The 18,694-nt window shown below is 40.9% G+C and overlaps 1 protein-coding gene across 2 annotated transcripts in view; it reads right to left on the reverse strand.

Moving 5' to 3' along the window:
* The window catches only part of SORCS3 (sortilin related VPS10 domain containing receptor 3), a 615,618-nt gene that overhangs the window by 131,952 nt on the left and 464,972 nt on the right, over positions 1–18,694 (reverse strand). For both annotated transcript variants that reach the window (XM_073904225.1, XM_025881120.2), the window contains exon 7: positions 9,957–10,075. In XM_073904225.1, the coding sequence (XP_073760326.1) occupies positions 9,957–10,075 (119 nt within the window). The remainder of the gene's footprint in view (positions 1–9,956; positions 10,076–18,694) is intronic.

Below are 18,694 nucleotides of genomic sequence, written 5' to 3' on the forward strand. Positions count from 1 at the left end.
AAGTAGGGAGGCTGGGGGCATCTGGGTGGCTCAGTCGTTAAGCGTCTGCCTTCGGCTCAGGTCATGATCCCGGGGTCCTGGGATCGAGCCCCGCATCGGGCTCCCTGTTCGGCGGGAGGCCTGCTTCTCCCTCTCCCACTCCCCCTGCTTGTGTTCCTTCTCTCGCTTTGTCTCTCTTTGTCAAATAAATAAATAAAATCTTAAAAAAAAAAGTAGGGAGGCTAATTTTTGCATGTGGATTTATCTCCTGATTCTAGCATTTGATAAGGCTCTTAGATAGAGCATTTCAAAGCCATTTCAGAGCGTTTCAAAGCCATTATTATCTCCCTTGATCCTCACAAAAACCTTTCAATTTAGGAAGGGCAAGGGGTGTCCTTCCATTCTACGGAGATGAGAAAATTAGGGTTCTCAAAGTCCAAGTGAGCAGCCCCGTGTTCCCCAGCTGGTAGGTGGCAGAACCCTGACTATAACCCCGAGTTCAGGGTCCTCTGCCCCACATCAGACCACCAGCTACTTGAATCATAAACTGCCTGAGGGCAGGGACAACGTCTTCTAGCCCTGCCATGCTCCACTGCACCTGGCATACTTCTAGGACCTCAAGAAATACCTGTTAACTAGCTACTAGTACTTATTAGTTGCTAATACTTCTACAACACCTTTCAACTCCGAACAACAGCAACTTGTATCCAAATTACTGACTGGCTCCACTTACTGGAATTATCCCAGGACCCCTCTTCTGTATCCCATTGCTCCACCCACAGGATTCCTTGCTACAGAGGGGACTTCTCTTTTGCCCACATCGACACAACATTACCAGGAGTTCAAAGTTGGATCTACACACTGACACTGGTCTAGCTGTGGATGTTGAGAAGGATTTGGCAGAGTGGGGATGGCCTTCCCTTTGAATTTTCTGCTTTCTCCATGCCTCTGGAGTATTTTGTTCATATCTTAATTATGGATCTGTGTTTGTCTCTTGTGTTTTAGATATCTGTATCAGACCTGTTGTTGTTGTTTTTTTTTAATACAATTGTACTCACAATGAAACTCTATTCAGTGAGTGAATGAATCTTTATCACACTGAAGGCCATTTCATGTGCCGTGAAGAGGGGTGAGGCCAGGCTCTGTGTAGTTCAGTGAAGACACACAATTCTCTAAAGATGGCTTATTAGGGCTCTGTTCTTATTTCTTCATCACACTCCCTAATAGCCAGGGCATGAATCCTATCACTGAAGGGATTGTAAAGCTACCACTGCTGAACCACCTACTCTCCAGGATAATCACTAGAAAAGCTACTCCATAAGGAGAAAAGGCAGGATTTCCAACTTTCTTGGCTCAGAACATAGAAACCAACTTATCTGTATCCCCCCTGCCCCTACAGAGGAAAGCCAATTTCTCTTTTATCCATGTGGAACGGAGACATTTCAGGCAGACACTTTCCCATTAAAACAAGGGCTCTTCTGGGAAGGATTAGCTCCTTTTGATTTCACTATGATACCCCAGGCCTGGGGCCCCCTGCACAGAAAAGGCATTGACAGATTAACAAATTTCGCAGTGTTCTGTACGTCTTCAGCTCAGCTGAAAGCAGGAGATCAAACACTAGGTCCCCTCAAGCAAAATCATCAAGATGACTACCTTTACCTCTTTGTCAACAGAACAATAAAAGGAGAGGCAGAACCTTGGGGTCTCTCCTAAACTGTAGGAGCCATATGAGTAATATGTGGACCCTTCAACCACATACAAGATACAGAGTCAAAATTCATCATGTTCAGAAAAAAGAAATAACTGGGCATGAGGAGCTTTCCTTTAGAAGGGCAAATTTTTTTGAGGTTTTTTTTTTTATGCAAAATGAATGTCATGGGAAGTTTATTATGAAGAGGTTCCCTGGGTTTTTGGTTATTTAAACTTTACTCTCAAACACATATACATTTGTGTATGACTCACTCATGGGTAAATAACTATGTCTTACACACATATGTATTATTTATTAATTTGCAGAGAAAGGAAATGGGACTGTGTGTCACCTGAATCCCTGGTGGTTCAGTTGTCCACACACAAAAACATCTGACCTTTGACCCAGGAAGCCAACGGTGCTACAGAAAGTCGGTGGTTTTCAAACATGTCTTAGCAGCAGATGGCTTTTGTTAAATGAAAAAGGTATTAAGAACCCTGACATGCAGAGCAAACAAAAGCTAAGTGACTCTATTTAAGGAGAGGTTAAGAGGGCCAGACACCTTCTTCCATTTTTCGGTAGCTCCTGAGACAAGTTCCCTAACAATCAATGTAAAAACTGCCAAAAAACACATTTGGCAAAAAAGGCTGGAAAGACTGAGGGGATCGACTGGCATCCTTTTCTATAAGATTTTTCCTCAATTGTAGGTCTCTGATGGCACTAAAAATAAGGGATATCAATACTCCACAAAACCAGAAAATTCAAGTGGATAAATCCCTTAAAATTATGAAAAACCAAAGCCACCAGAGCCCCTTTATGCCCACCCAGCTATTATTCAGCTGCTCAGACTGTAGGCAAAGAAGAAAATCAAGTGGCTCTACAATGTTTCCATTTAAAGGCCAAACTCTGGAGCCACTGCAAGCATCCTTCAGAAAATACAGTCCTCAGCGACCAGCTCTGCCGGAGCTTAGCGGAGCTCCTTGGAGATGTCACCCATGAGGGGTGGGCTGGACCTGAACCTTGACACACGACAGCTTCTTCTCTTGAGATCATTCTTTAGAAAACTGCTGGCAGGGGAGGGACATACTACCTACCAGGATGCCCTGATACTTTCCTTGCTCAGATATAAATCTGTGGGTCTAAACCCTGGAGGAGAAGCTACTATTGGTCTGAGGATTTTCCACCCTCACAAAAGCCTTCTGAGGCAGCTTTATTTCAATGAACAGAATGAGGAATCCCTGCCTTTTCCTTGCTTCTGAGATGGACATTAATCATTGCAGTACAAATCCGACCTTCTCCATAAAGCCTTTCCTGATCCCCATTTCAATTTTCAAAACTCAGACCCTCCAAAAAAGATTAAAAATTCACACTGATTTCAGAAATTTCTCTGCGATGGCTTCCAATAATTAAAAAAAAAAAGCAATAAGCAACAAGAAAAAATAAATAGGTCAAAGAAAGCAGCCACGTGATCACAAATGGCCAGCAGGAGAAAGGAAGAGTAATACCACACAGCTAACCACAGGGAGACTGCTACAATGGACAAAAAATTAGTTCTGAGCTTCTTAGCACTGTAAAGAGAGAAACATGAAGTTGCCCAGATTTCATGAAAGGAAACAGAAAAGGCTCACCTCACCCGGACAATCTCCTACTTGATTTTCCTGCCACTTCACTCCCTCCCACAACGACACCTGTCCTTGGATAAAGGTCCCAGTACATTATGTTCTCTCACTTTTTTAACTTTATGTCTGCCTCCGTTCTGCCTGGAATGCTCTTTCTCCTTCACCTACCTAACTGGTACTCCTAGTCTCCCTTGCCGGGAAGCTTGTACTAACCCTCCTCCCAAAGCTCTTCTTGCTTACTCCAAGAGCAACATGTGCTTTACACTAATACAGCTCTCATCACGCCACATTATAATTGTTTAGCTGTCTGTGTTCCCCACCGGGCTGATTGTATTTTAATATATTTAAATGAATGAATATAAAAAGGGCACTGAATAGCATAATGGATAACTGTCGGACGGCAGTTTTATAAAAATGCGGAGACATTCTACATATGGTCATTTCTTATGCAGTGAACAATTGCCAATTACCCTAAGTTGTCTTATATTGTTAGTCCAAGAAACAAGATTCCCTTGCTTTAAAAAGATAACTAACTGCATTCCCTGAGAATAAGGATGGTGTCTTATCGTCTCAGTTCAGTTCAGTTCAACAAACATTTATTGAGTACCAGTCATTATGCTAAGTGCAGGAGAAACAATGATGGATAAGACATAGTCCTGTTCCTCTTAAAGTTTACAGACCTGGCTGGGGAGACATAATACATATGGGTAAGTAGTCAGCAAAGAAGTTTCGTGCAACCCCTATTGAGGATGTCAGGGAAGACTTTCTACAAATAGCAATGCCTAAATTGAATCTAAGGATGATTTTATCTAGTAAAGGGACATTCCAAGCAGGTTTTTCATGTAAGAAAGGCATGTTAGGCAACAAATGACATCGTGTGTGTATGGACACTGAACAGGTTTAGTGTTTATGGAAGGTTAAAATATAACAAGGGAGGTATACAGTGAGCCACAATGGCTAAGGAATTCCCATGAGGGTGATGGAGTATGCAGGACCCAGATCATGGAGGACCTTGTAGGCAATGTTAAGGAAATTAGATTTTATTTTTTTTATTTTTTTATTTTTTAGGAAATTAGATTTTAACCTATAAGTGATGAGTAGCCGCTAAAGGCAGGGACATTGATTTTTGTTTTAAATAAATTACTTTGGAAGTCGCGCTGTGAATGGATTGGGGGTGGGGGTTGCAGGTCTAGGAACAAGAAAATCAGTTAGCGAGCTATTGCGACATTTCAGAAAATACATGATAAAGGTTTGTAAATGGTTTTAAATAGCCAAGTAATAATGGTGCTTCCTTTTTCCTCTCATGAATCACCTTGGAGCAACAAGAAAAACAAGAAATAAAAGTACAAACTCTATACTCAATTAAAATATAACCCTGAAACACAATATATATGGAAAGGAAGCCAAATTCAGTGAAGAACAAACAGGTTACAGACAGGCACCAGGGCAAAAATGCCTACATCTCTAAACCTTGGATCAAGCCAGAGAAATAGCATTCTCTAAAGATGACATTTCCCAAGGAGCAAAACTAACAATCTATTATTTGGAACCAAGGGACTGTGGCCCAGAATAGACTGTGGTCTATTCTGGGAACTGAGCAGTTTCAAGAAGCTGGAGAGGTGTGGCTGGATAAAGAAGCCACCAGGCAGTTTTACCTTATGCGAAGAACCCATTCACAGACAAACTATCTGAGTTATGTGGAACCTCACTGAGAAACAAAGAAGATTCTTGTTATGCTGAAACAGAGCTCTGGTCTATCACCAAGAGGAACCTCCTCAAACAGTCTGTCCAGGAAGAGCTCGTGTCAGGAAAAAAACAAATAATGGTTAAAAACATAAAGATAAAAGAAAACAGCACAGGAATTATAAAATAATATAGCAAACTAAGAGAGGGAAAGGAACAGAAAAAAAAAGACACAGAATAAAAACTGCTCCCATGAAGCAAATGAAAATTGTGACCATACTGCTATGATTAAGAATAATCTGTATGATGAGGAGATCACCTCTGTATGAGAAGAATTCAGCGTAAAAATACAAGAGCTAAGGGTAGATATGTTGAGACAACAAAAAGTCATAAAATATAAGCTGGCAAAGTTCAGGAAAGAAGTTCAACAATAATAGCAAAAAATGTAAAAAGGAGCCTGGACACTGCTAACCACTCGTTCATGAACAATGTGGGTAAGACTTTTTTTTTTTTTTAATATCACTTTGCTCAGGGAGTTAGAACTGATTAGAAGGGAAGAAATGATGACTTCCCTTTGCTTTTCCTGCCTATTGTACACATCCTAAGTGTCCTGGAGGATGAGAACCAAAACAATGAAACTGAAATACAATACATATTTCAAAATATAAATCAGAAACTTTTGAGAAATTAAAAAGGAAGGGGAAATTGAACCAACTGAATGAGACTTACATTTCAGGAAAAAGAACTGACACAGTATGACCAACTGCAAAACATATACTAACAAAGTAAACAGTATTCAAATATATATTTTTAAAAGGACTGTTGGGTATCAAGGGCAAAAAAAAAAAAATTAGGACTCCCTAAAAGGGAAAATATCAGGCTGGCCTGACACAGTAAGATTCAATAAATTAATAGAGCAAAGGTCTCATGGAAAGCAAATGACACTCATTTTATAGCCTAGAGGGAGAGACAAACATATTTTCAACATTCACGAACTCACCTTTCTTGAAAACTTTACTAAAGGACAAACTGCAGACAACCAAGAAATAGGAAACCTATAGTAAAGGCCCTAGATTTACCTGTAAAACTAAAATCAAAATAAATGCAGGAATGATGGTTCACAGAAGAATGTGAATGCTCTGAATGATTTAATTAACAAAACTGGAGTTGAATACAGGTCATAAGCACAGGCTATTTTTTTCTACCTTTGTTCAGCCATGCTTCATAAAATATTTAAGTCTAACAGAATTATATTTTAAGATAGAAAAGCAAACAAAGAGATAATACAACCATCCAAAACCAGGGGAGGAATTTAAGAGAGAGGGGAGGAAAGAGAAATATGTGGATATCCATAAATTGTATCATTGCGCACAAGAGGAAATCAATAGATATAATCCAAAAATAGAAGATTCTCTGTTAAATTCATAAAGTTAAGTAGCTAGAACAAATATTCAAAATTATCAAAGAAATACAGCATCAGGAAAGCAAGGAAAACACCATATAATGTTTTTTTTAAAGAAGCAATCTTAACTAAAGACTAAGCATATACTGTCAGAACTAAGCCATAGCTTTCATACTGATCAATGCCAAAGGCCAATCTCACCTATGAGAAGGAAAGAACTCATTAGCTACTGCTAGCCGAATGACGCACATCTGTACCTGTCGTATGCACAGTTGTTCATGTGTAACCCACCCCCATGCTTCTACTGTATTTTAAACTTAGCCAAATTCTAGTTGCAAATAATAGCATTTCATCTGTCTTTATTTGATGGTTGATGAAATTCCATGTTTTTCTCAAGAGTATCAGCCTTTTGCATTATTTGGGGCATTGTTATTCCATGCTTCCCATCTCTCTCATGGTTACAAACAAAAATCTTAAAACAGCCTTCAAGGCCCTGTGGGATCTAGTACCCTAGGTCTATCCTGTGGCTATCTCTAAACTCTGTGACAAGGTCTCGTTTACTCCTTCCTTCTCATCTCCCTAATATTAGAGTGCCCTGTGCCCTGGTCTTTGCATTGTTTCTCTTTTCTGTCTGTACTTACTCCCTTGGTGACTTCAATTTTGCAATTCAAAAAAAACACCAATATGCTGACATCCTTCCAACCTATATCCTCAGCCCTGGCCTCCCCACCACCTCTGCTCCAAAAGTCAGTACAGGGCCCAACACACCTGGCTTTATGTCCCCCTCTGACTGCTGACTTCTGCCACCCACTCCTGGTTCGCCACTCACTGAATGAGGCCTTTTCAGGTCATCCTAAATAAAACAACACCTACAGGTACCTAACATTCACATTCCTCATGAGTTTTCAGCCAGAGCATTATCATTACCTGATATATTCTGTAAATAGATAAATAGATGATAGCACAAGATAGAAAGTTGGAGAGCAACATTTACATAGCATTGTTTTGGCACTTTACAGATGTAATTAACAAATAGAATCTGCCCAGCAACCCATGAAGTGAGTACTGTAATTACCCTCTTTTTACAGAGGAGTCAAATGAAGCACAGCTCGAGGTCACCCAACTAAAGTGTAGCCTGCAGAGGTCAGAATAAATGTGGCCATCGGATTTCAAACTTTAGGTTCTCAATCACCACTCTTTACAGTCTTTCATCACATCTACATATGTGTGTATATATATATATATATATATACATATATATACATTTTTCCCATCTCCCAGTAGAATATAAACACCACTTGGGCAGAAACTTTATTGTGTTCACTGTCTTAACCCCAGCTCCTAGAACAAGGGCCTGAAATGTAACAGGCAATCAATAAAACTTTATTGATTAATGGGAACTCTTATCTCTTTAAAACAAAATAAAAATTGATGCTTATAAAAAAAAAACTTCTACTGGCTTCCAGTCTAATAATAATAAAAGATATTTCAGAAGTTAGAAAAAAAACCTGGATGTCTGCCAGCAGAGTTACAGAAAACTTTATGCAATAAAAGGAAAAATGAATTTTAAAAAATCTGAACATTTTAAATTCTAAGTCATGTTTCCCAGAAACGATTCTGCCATGTTCATCATTATATGCAGTATTAGCATTAAGGAAAGGGCAATCAGATTGGTAAATTCATAAATCATCTCTGTGCTTCTATCTTGAAAAACATTAAATAAAGACAAAGAAATAATAAAGCCTCAAACTGGGACCATGGCAATGGGAATGAAATGAAAGGAAACATTTGAGAAATAACTAAGGGTGATAAGAGCAGGAGCTTGGATTCACTGAATTTGGGGACATAGACAAACCTGTAGTTTGCTACCTCGAGTGACCTGGTAGAAGATAGTGCCACCAGTGTGTCAGGTTCAAGGGGGACACGTTGATTTTATTTTAGCTGTGCAACATCCAAGTTGAGATACCAGGATAACTATTAGACATAAAGATCTGCAGTATAGAGCAGAGGTTACAACTCCCTGACTTGAGAGTCATCAGGACATGGAGGTGGTACTTAAGAACACAGGATCTCCCAGACAGTGAGTACTAGATGCAGAGAGAAGCAGGCCAAGGGCCAAAGCTAGAGAAAACCAAGAGTTATGCCTAATACTGTTTATTTTGCATTGTATGTGTTCAGTACATACTCATGATTAAGGAAATAATAGCACCAATGACCTGCCAAGATTTAGGGAAAAAAATTCTGAAGATTCTGGCTTTTACTCAAACTAAGAAATGGGGATTTTCTTGAGCCACAAAGACCTCTCTTTCCCTCCCTTTTTCAAGCTGATTTTTGAGTGGCTGGCTACTTTTCCTGTATTTTACAAGCCCTCAAAAGTCTACACAACTAATTTTTTAAAAGAAGCAACTCCTCCGTCTACAATTTATCAATACAACAAGTGGTCACTGAGCACCCTGCATTTGCAAAGGCTTCTTGTTAGGGCCAAGGATGAGGAGTAAAATGTGGGTATAAAATATTCTCCCTATTCTCAGGGAAATGCAATTTAGAAAGAAGACAAATCCACTAAGATTTAAGTAACAATTCCTAGTAGCCCATGTGCTAAAGGACTGGCAGACAAGAAGAGCTGCAAGGGTTCAGAGGAAGAGAGGCATCCCCAGCTAAGGGGAAGTGGGGCTGAGCTGGACTGGAGACCAGGAGTAGGGCAGAGAAAGTCATTCAGGTGCTTCGGTCTGACCAAACTCCAGAAGATTCCAAAGATCAAAGTTCCTATAGGAAACAGTTTGCAAAGGAATGGACAGCATAAGGGTGGGAAGGCAGAGTGGGGGAAATCAAAGCTGCTGTCAAAGGTCAAATTCAATTTCACACACACACACACACACACACACACACACACACACAGAGTAAGTCACTTGGTGGAACATCACCTTTTACCTTTTGTTTTTCCTCATTTTTGCTCTTCTTTGCATTTCCTTCCAGGGAAACTCAACACCTAACACAAGGCTTCCCTCGCCTGTCTATAAATGTGAATCACACCTAGCTTTCTCTGTGAGTCAGAGATCTTGGGAATGTAGGATTTTGGACTCAGAACATATCAGGGAGTAATCAGCGCTGGAAAGGGAGGGCAAAATTTAGTGAGTTCTAGATTGTTCTAGAAAGAAAATCCTAGAGATGCTTCAGTTCTTGGGGATTCTCATTCCCAAGTTAGACAGGTCACTTTGGACAGAAACGGAATGGAGCTTTGATAAACTACTTAAAGTCAGATCCCATGGGAGATGTGGCTCTAAGTAACCTCCAAACCCTAGACCACATCCTAGTCATTTCCAGACCCATTTTGGTATAATAAAATGGCAATCCAACTGAGGATTCAGTGGGCCACTGAAGTCCTCTGTACGTGAGACTGACCCATAACGCCTTTATCTTTCACCAGAAGTCTTGGATCCCCCCAGAGAACGGGTCACCAGAGCAGCAAAGGAGGGACCACACCCCAGCTCCACATCTTCACAACAGCATGAAAGCCGCCTTCATTTTCCTGACATCACCTGAGCATCCCCTCTCTACCACTGACTGCATTTTCTGGACTCACCTGAATGAAGATATATTCATCCTGAACAACCAGGGAACTGATGTCAATGGAACGGGCAAAAGGCCCACTGCGAGTGGTCTCGGCACATTCCTGGATCCTGCAGGTGAGGTAGTGAGCATCTGAAATGGGAGAGTGGCACTTAGACACAAGGGCAAATATGGTGACAAAGCTCTCATCAGTACCCAAGGCTCTACCTCATGGGAAATCAATGATGCAGTTTAAAACAAGATTTCATTCACGTTCACAAGAGTTGTAATAATTTAAAAAATGGCAATATCTAGATGAGGCAAGGGAGTGGGGAAAGAGTTAATCTTACATCCTACTGGCAAAAGGGTAAACTGGTGTAGCTTTTTGGAAGAACAAATTGGAAATATCTATCAGAATTTTAAATGCGCATATCTTACACCAGCAATTCTAATGCAAGCGATGTCTTCTAGAGAAATACTCATATATTTTCCCAAAGAGTCAAGGGCAAAGATGCTCATTGTGGCATTGTTCACAGCAGTGAAAAATCAGAAACAGGCTAAATGTCCCTGAACATTTCAATAAACCAAGGTGCACATATTACAGAGGGCTAGCTGCAATTAAAAGAATTGAGTAGATAGAGAAACATTCACATGCTGATTTCTCTAAGGTCCCTGTTCCTTTCCAAATAACCTTTGACAAAGTATTTGCCAATATGATAGCATGATATAATTCAAGTCCCCAAAAGCTTTGTCTTTATAAATGTATAGGTTTGTGCCACAGTGCAGAGAAAAAAAAGTGTTTTTTTAAGATTTTACTTATTTACTTACTTACTTATTTATTTACTTATTTATCTATTTATTTGAAAGAGAGAGAGAGCAGGGGAAAGGCAGAGGGAGAGGGAGAGAATCTCAAGCAGACTCCACGCTGAGCATGGAGCCCAACTTGGGGCTCAATCCCACAACCCCAAGATCATGATCTGAGCTAAAATCAAGAGTCAGACGCCTAACCGACTGAGTTACCCAGGTGCCCCTGTGCATAGAAAAAAGTTTTAAAGGAACCCATAAAACATTAGCTATGATTACTTGTGGAGGAAAAGAATGGACTTGAGGAGGTAGTATTGAAGTGGGACCTTTGCTTTTTATATTATATACATCTTTATTATTTTTACAATTAGAATGTATTCACCTATTACTTGTATAAAATCTATAAAACTTGTACAATTACTTGTCAGATCTTCTGAAGATCTCAGCAGGTGAACAGCTCCTCAAGCAACCCAGGACCATGATGGCAGAAGCTGTAGCTGAATAGGAAAAATCTTTGACTATAAAATGCATTCTCATTCTGATCATAGGTCATCCAAGAAAGACAATCCACTCAGTTATTTGCTCCTTAAGGAAAAACTACAGGTAAGTCTCTGTGAAGAAACCTCTATGTACACTGGCTTTTAAAATGGTTTTTATTGGGGCATGTGGGTGGCTCAGTTGGTTAAGCGTCTGCCTTTGGCTCAGGTCATGATCCCGGGGTCCTGGGATCAAGCCCCGCATCGGGCTCTCTGCTCATCGGGGAGTCTGCTTCTCTCTCTCCCTGCCCTCCACCCCTGTTCTCTCTCATAATTTCTCTCTCTCAAATAAAAATCTTTTAAAAATTAAAAATAAAATAAAATGGTTTTAATTGAACAGTATTTAAAAATAGTAAGTGGCCAAAATGAAAAGTTAGGAATCATTTTATTATTTTATTTTTTTATTTGAGAGAGTGAGCATGAGAGAGAGCAAGAGAGAGTACATGAGAGGGGGGAGGGTTAGAGGGAGAAGCAGACTCCTCGCTGAGCAGGGAGCCCGATGTGGGACTCGATCCAGGGACTCCAGGATCATGACCTGAGCCGAAGGCAGTTGCTTAACCAACTGAGCCACCCAGGGCGCCCCAGGAATCATTTTAGTATTAAAAGCAGAGAAGTCTCTGTTATCACCTAAAACCACGTTCATCACTATATGCATCTCATGTGATTGTTCCTTGGAATGTGCGCCCAGGTGTGCACAGGTGTCATGGGCAGCTCGCAGGTGGCAGAGATAAAGGCAAAAGGCTTAACTAAGCAAAAATTTATAACAATTGAGTTTAAACCACGAGTACTTTAAATTATCCCCTTTTATCTTTAATTAATTAATTTACTGGTGGCTTCACCGAGCCTTTCTTGTGCACACACAACGTACCGGGGATTGCTCAGGTGCTAGGAATACAGCAGAGAGCAAGAGAAGTGTACCCGCTGACTAGGAGAGGGCTGATCACATTATCTGTAGCCAGCTATTACACACATTTATTTATACACATGAGGCTAATTTAACAAAGAAACATATTTGGGTAAGAAATGAATTCATTATGGGCTATATTCCAACTTCCTGAGTGTCCAGAGCTGAACACAGTCTATTGTTGTTGGTATTCTTACTCAGAACACATCAAACATCCACTTCCTTCTCTCCATTAGCGGTTGCTGGCGTCATCATCTGCCCACGAGTGCAAGCCTCTTCCCTTTTCTTTCCTCCACGTGCCATATAATCCAGGTGGTTCCTAGCCCTGATAATTCTGCCCCTGAAGTGCTTCCAGAGTCTCTCCCCTTCTCTCCACAAGCCCTGCTGCCTGCCTGGGGCGAGGCCTTCTCACCCGCGTGGCCTACTGCGTCTATCTCATGACTCGCCTGCACACGCGTGATGGACTGGAAACTGCACGGGCCCGAGGCAAGGAACAGAGTCATCTCTAAACCCCAAACCTGGGCTCATCTCTCCTGGCTTTCAAACAGCTCTGAGGGTCCTGGGATAAAGCCCAAACTTCTTTCTATAGAATGGAAGGCTTTTTACAAGAAGCCTAATAAAATCAAATGCCTAAGGAGCCAGACAAATCATGTGTAGGAGTAAAATGAGCTGGATGAATATGACAAATGGCAGCTGGTGCACAGCCTCAGTGTCAGGGATGACTGAGGAGTGCTGGGGACTGCAACAAAATCGCCAACACTGAACTCTTCAAGGAGAAGCTGCTCCTCAGTGTCCATTCGTTGACAGGCAGGAATAAGACGTTCTGTGTTTTATAAATCTAACTGTCCCTATTTTTTTAAGGTGAAGTTGCCTGATTTTTAAAAAAATGGACAGCTAGGGGCGCCTGGGTGGCTCAGTTGGTTAAGTGTCTGACTCTTGATTTGGGCTCAGGTTGTGATCTCAGGGTCGTGGGATCAAACCCCATATCGTGCTCAGCGCGGAGTTGGCTTGTCCCTCTCCCTCTGCCCCTCCCTGGGTCATGTGCATGCTCTCTCTCTCTCTCTCTCTCAAACAAATAAATAACATCTTTAAAAAATGGACGGCTGGGCGCCTGGGTGGCTCAGTTGGTTAAAAAATGGACGGCTATTTTAAATTTAAAACAGGGTGCAGGCCAAACACTGTATAGCCAAACAAAACAAGCCTACATCCAAATACCCCCAGGAGCTGCTCATTCCCTATCTCTATTCTGTAATTTGGTTCCTACCTACCTCTCCAGAGAAGAGACAGACCCTCTTCCCCCTCTTCCCTGACCCATTAGCAAGACAAGATTGTTTGCCATTCTGTAAGTACAGCCTGCGCATGCTTTCCTCTTTGTCTCTGTTCGCAGAGAGAGCCAGGAGTGGCCTAGCTCTCCACTTCTGGCTGAGAGGGCGAGGGAAGGCAAGGAGCCCAGGCTGGGCCAGGCAGCCCATGGCCTGCCCACCAGGAATACTCTTGGACCCACAAAGCCTTAGCAATTTTCTCCTAGAATAAGGCACTAAAACCCAGCAAAAAGCTGTAGTAAACACATAGGAAGAAACCACAAGTGTTGACATGACAACCTGCTTCCTTCTTGCCAGCCAGGGTCTCCGAAAGCTCCTTACACTGTGAATCAAAGGTACACACAGGAGGACATCTGCTTGTACTGCCTCTCCCCCCACCCCCCGGGCTCATTTTCCCCTATTTACTATTCACTCTCACATTTGGACACTTTGAAAAAAAAAAAAAAAAGAACCGAGAGTATTCAAGCCCTCCCCAAACAAAATCAAAACCTTCCGAAATCCTGGCCCACAGCAGGTGAGCTATTGCGCCAAACTCATCCTACTTGGCTCTCCCATGCTTGCTACTGCCCAGCATGGAACGAAAGGTCCAATTTAACAGGAAGGTAGCTCTAAAATGAATTTTTCAAATCCACTTAAAATTCAGGGGCCTTGCAGTCTTTAGCTGGACTCGTACATTAGAAATCTCAATGTTTTTATTTTTCAAAACACAGAGACATGATAGTAAGCACTATGGCACCCAATGTCTGGTGAGAACCCAGAATGGGGGGAACGGGGAGAGTAAATTATCAGGTAGGCCTGGCCAACAGATGGAAGTGCCTGAGGGTGACAAGGGACTCTGGGTGTCAAAGGTGAGCAGGGGACACCAAGAACCTCACATTTGTGAAAGTTCTCAAATTCAGACTTTGGACATTATCCTAAAATGAGGCCAGATACAGTCATGGAAATTCAAAGATGAAACTGAAAGATATTTGTCATTTAACTTGAATCCCAAACTAGGCTTCTAACACATGTGGCCTTTTCATTAGCTTTTAATAAAAACTCCAGATGCCTGATAAAATGGCAGAAGGTCAGATCTCTTGAGCGCAGCATGGTGTTTGAAAGTGAGGCCTCTGAAGCTAGAATGGGCTGAGTTCAAATCCTGAACCTGCTATTTGCTGATCACCCTTGACTAAGTAGCACAGCTCTTCATCTGGGAGATGCCTGTAAGTCAGCATTTGCCTCCAAGGACTGTCATCAGGATTAGATAAGATCATGTATGAAAATGCTTAACACATTGTTGGATCCATTTTAAAAGATTAATAAACTTTATCTCTTTGTTGTTATGAAAATAGAAAGAAATTTAACACTCAGCCTCTCTCATATCTTCAAATAATAACACTTAATGTTCTGTTTGACTGTGGAGAATCAAAAGGCCGTATTACAGGTTCTCTTAGTAGTCATATTCCAAAATTATATCACTGTCTAATTCCTTAAAGTACTTTGGGTGTGCAGACAAGAAAAAGACAAAAACAAAAACGTGTCTGAGCTCGAATAACCAAGAAGGACTTAAAGGAGGAGGCAGCCTTTGTGTTCAGCTAAGATGGAGAAGGGAAGTAAAGTTTTTTTTACTTTTTTTTACTCCTGGAAAGGGAGTAAACACTATACATGGTCTTTTAGGTAGGCAAAGCTCATGGAAAGCACTATATAATCACATGTCAATGGATTAACTTTGATTAATCCATATCCTTGAACTTGTATTTTGTATCCTTTCCTTTGAAATGTTCTCAAATGAAAAACTAGAAAGACCAGATTGAATGAAGAACTCATTTGGATATCTCTGTAAGAAAATTAGAGAGTGATTTCCCCAGTGGTTGAGAGTCAATCATTACCCTGATGATTAAAGTATTTCTAAATGTCAAATGTCTTCCTAGTGTATTTCGAAGAGCTGGTGTAGTCACTGCTCCACTTAGAAAAGTTAAAAGTCAAAGCCTTTGTTTCCTACATGTGAATAGAGGGATCTACTCAGTAACTTTAGAAATATCTGGCCCTGTTGGAACTAGCTCTAGCACTGGAAGACTCTTTAGGGAAGGTGCGAACATCTCCCTAATGCATCCAGCCTTCATGCCTTCCCATGTAGCAAATGTTGGGCCAAAGGTCTCATATAGCAAGAAGGGGTGGTCTTAGACTGACTGATTCATTCCTTTTTGTAGTGGGTCAAGGTGTACATGAAACCGCAGGTGTCGGGCACTCCCTGAAGTTCCAGGAAGTGGAGAACAAAAACCTAAACTTTCTTGTTATGTTGAATGATATTGTGACTTGTGGTAATGGTTTGCCTTTGAGATTACTAAATAGTCAAACTATCCTAGCCATCTTGCATCTTGCCACCTCAGAGAAAGAAACTTTCCATGATTCACTCAACTTCCATCCTTTGGGTAATATACATGTTGTCAAAATTTGAAAAAGTACATTAAAATCGTGAACAAAAAGCAAATCAGCTCCTCAGGTCTTCTCTTAGAGAAATACTCAGGAGCTATTTATTTTGAATGATAACATTAACTCTCTGATGCAAATAAGTAAAAACAAGCAGATTCCAGGAACCTTTGAGAAGTTATTTAGCTTCCATAAGCCTCCTTTTCCTTGACTGAGGAGTGAGGCTAACCCGTGTGCAGGACATCCACACTGCTGCAAATGCCTGTACGGCTCCCGAGACATAGTAAGTACCAAAAACAGAATCAACGAATCAAAAAAGGTAGCTTCCATTCCTGCCTGTTGTGCTTATGGTTCTAGAGTTTTTGTGAAACTTCTAAAGGCCCAAAGGAGAACTCTAGTGTCGCCTGCTTTCTTAAGGCACGGGAGGCATCTGGCAGTTACAGATATTTACAAACCGCAGTGATCTTGAACACCTTAGGACTCCGAATACTGCATTCAGGTCTCTTTCTACTCCAATTGCCAAATAAACTGAGCCTGACTGAATACGGTGACTAGATAATGATCACAGCAACGATGACAATGATATTGATGACTAGATGATGGTGACGATGACGATGACAATGACAATGGTGATGACAATGACTAGATGATGATGATGACAATGACAATGATGACTAGATGATGACAATAATGATGAGTGATGATAGTGATGATAATGACAGTGATGATGATGATGATGACAATGATGATCGAGATGATGCCAATGGTGACAATAATAAGGATGATGATGACAGTGACAATGATGACGATGATGAGGACAGTGATGAGAACGATGATGCTGACTATGAGGACAACAATGATGATGACAAAGAAAACCACAAGAAGTAACACTTTTGAATGCTCACTCTGTCTTCCGGTATTACAGGAGCTACATGTATTAACTGATTTAATTCTGGCAACAATCCAATAAGGAGTTAAAATTGTTATCATCCCCGTTTGATAGATGAGGAAACTGAGGCACAACAATTAAGTGATTTGCCTGAGTTCCACAGCTTCTAGGAAATGACAGAGCTGGGATTGATACACAGGCATACTGACAGCAGAACCAATGATCCCAACCATTATGTATTTGAAATATGGAAAAAAAATCAGTCTGGGACGCCTGGGTGGCTCAGTCAGGTAAGTGTCTGCCTTCAGCTCAGGTCATGATCCGGGGTCCTGGGATGGAGCCCCACATCAGACCCTGCTTCTCCGCTCCTTCTGCCTGCCACTCCCACTGCTTGTGCTCTTTCTCTCTCTCTCTCTCACACACACACACACAACACACAAATAAATCTAAAAACACAAAAAGAAAAAGAAAAAAGAAAGAAAAATCAGTCTGAGAATTAGACCAGAATCCATGTTCTGGTTCAGTCATCATCCCTGGTTATCTATGTGACCTTGGGAATGTTGTTGCACATTTTAGTGCTTTCTTGAAAGTGATGCAATTTTTCTATTTCAACTTAAAAAAAAAAAAAAAACCTGAACCCTTTTATCAAAGACAATCCTATGTTCTCAATACAGAAAGTGTATTTTAGTGTACCTGCTCTGGGTGAATAGAAGTCAAGAGTTCTGCAATCCCGCTGACTTAACCCCACACCTCACCCCCATTTTGGCCTCTGAGTTCTTAGAACACTGCTAGAGCTTGGAGTTACACAGTTTAAAATTACTGAACTAGTCAATAATGTAAGGTTCCTTAAGAGCCAATATTCTGTGTGTCTAGAACCCAAAGGTTAGGCTGCAGAGTTAATAGTTTTGGCCTGTGTGCCAAACCCCTTTGATTACTTATGACTCCCTGGAGTCTGTTAAGAAATACTGGGCTTTATCTTGACTCAGCGAGAAGTGCAGGGATTGATTAATGACAGGTGATGGTAACACCAGGACAAGAAATGGTGGCATATGTGCTAAAGCTTTGATTCTAGAAATTTACAGGGTGCCTAAATGTCAAAAACTTTCTGCCTATATCCAGGTTCACTTATTATAGTGTTCCTATGAAACGTCCAAAGGGTTTATGCTTGAGACTTTCTAATGAACAGAAACTCATTACTTCACATAGTAACCCTTGCCATTCTGGGGTACTCTTTTTTAAAGATTTTATTAACTTACTAATTAATTAAATTATTTATGGAGCACAAGCAGGGGCAGGGGCAGAGGGAGACAGAGGATCTCCAGCAGACTCCACACTGAGGGCAGAGCCTGATGCAGGGCTTGATCCCACCACCCTGAGATCATAACCTGAGCCAAAATCAAGAGTGGGATACTTAACCGACGGAGTCAACCAGGCGCCCCTTGGGGTACTCTTAATTGTTGCTCTTAGGTTCACTGAACTGAGATCTGCCTCACTGTAAATTTTAGTCTTCAGTAACACCTTTATTAGCGCATTGATGAAAAAACTAATACCTAATAAAAATATTTCTTATATTTGTTAGGATTTTTTTGAAATATATAAAGCACTGGAAGACAAAGGATCACAGAAAGGTTAAGAAAGTTCTCCAAGGTCAAACCAAAAGAACAGTAGAACAGATCAACGAAACTAGGAGCTGGTTCTTTGAAAGAATTAACAAGATTGATAAACCCCTGGCCAGACTGATCAAAAAGAAAAGAGAAATGACCCAAATCAACAAAATCATGAATGAAAGAGGAGAGATCACAACCAACACCAAAGAAATACAAACAATTCTAAGAACATATTATGAGCAACTCTATGCCAGCAAATTAGAGAACCTGGAAGAAATGGGTGCATTCCTAGAGATGTATC

This window comes from Callorhinus ursinus, unplaced genomic scaffold (assembly GCF_003265705.2).
Source record: "Callorhinus ursinus isolate GAN/ISIS: 27379988/994484 unplaced genomic scaffold, GSC_fseal_2.0 scaffold20, whole genome shotgun sequence".
Taxonomy (NCBI): Eukaryota; Metazoa; Chordata; class Mammalia; order Carnivora; family Otariidae; genus Callorhinus; species Callorhinus ursinus.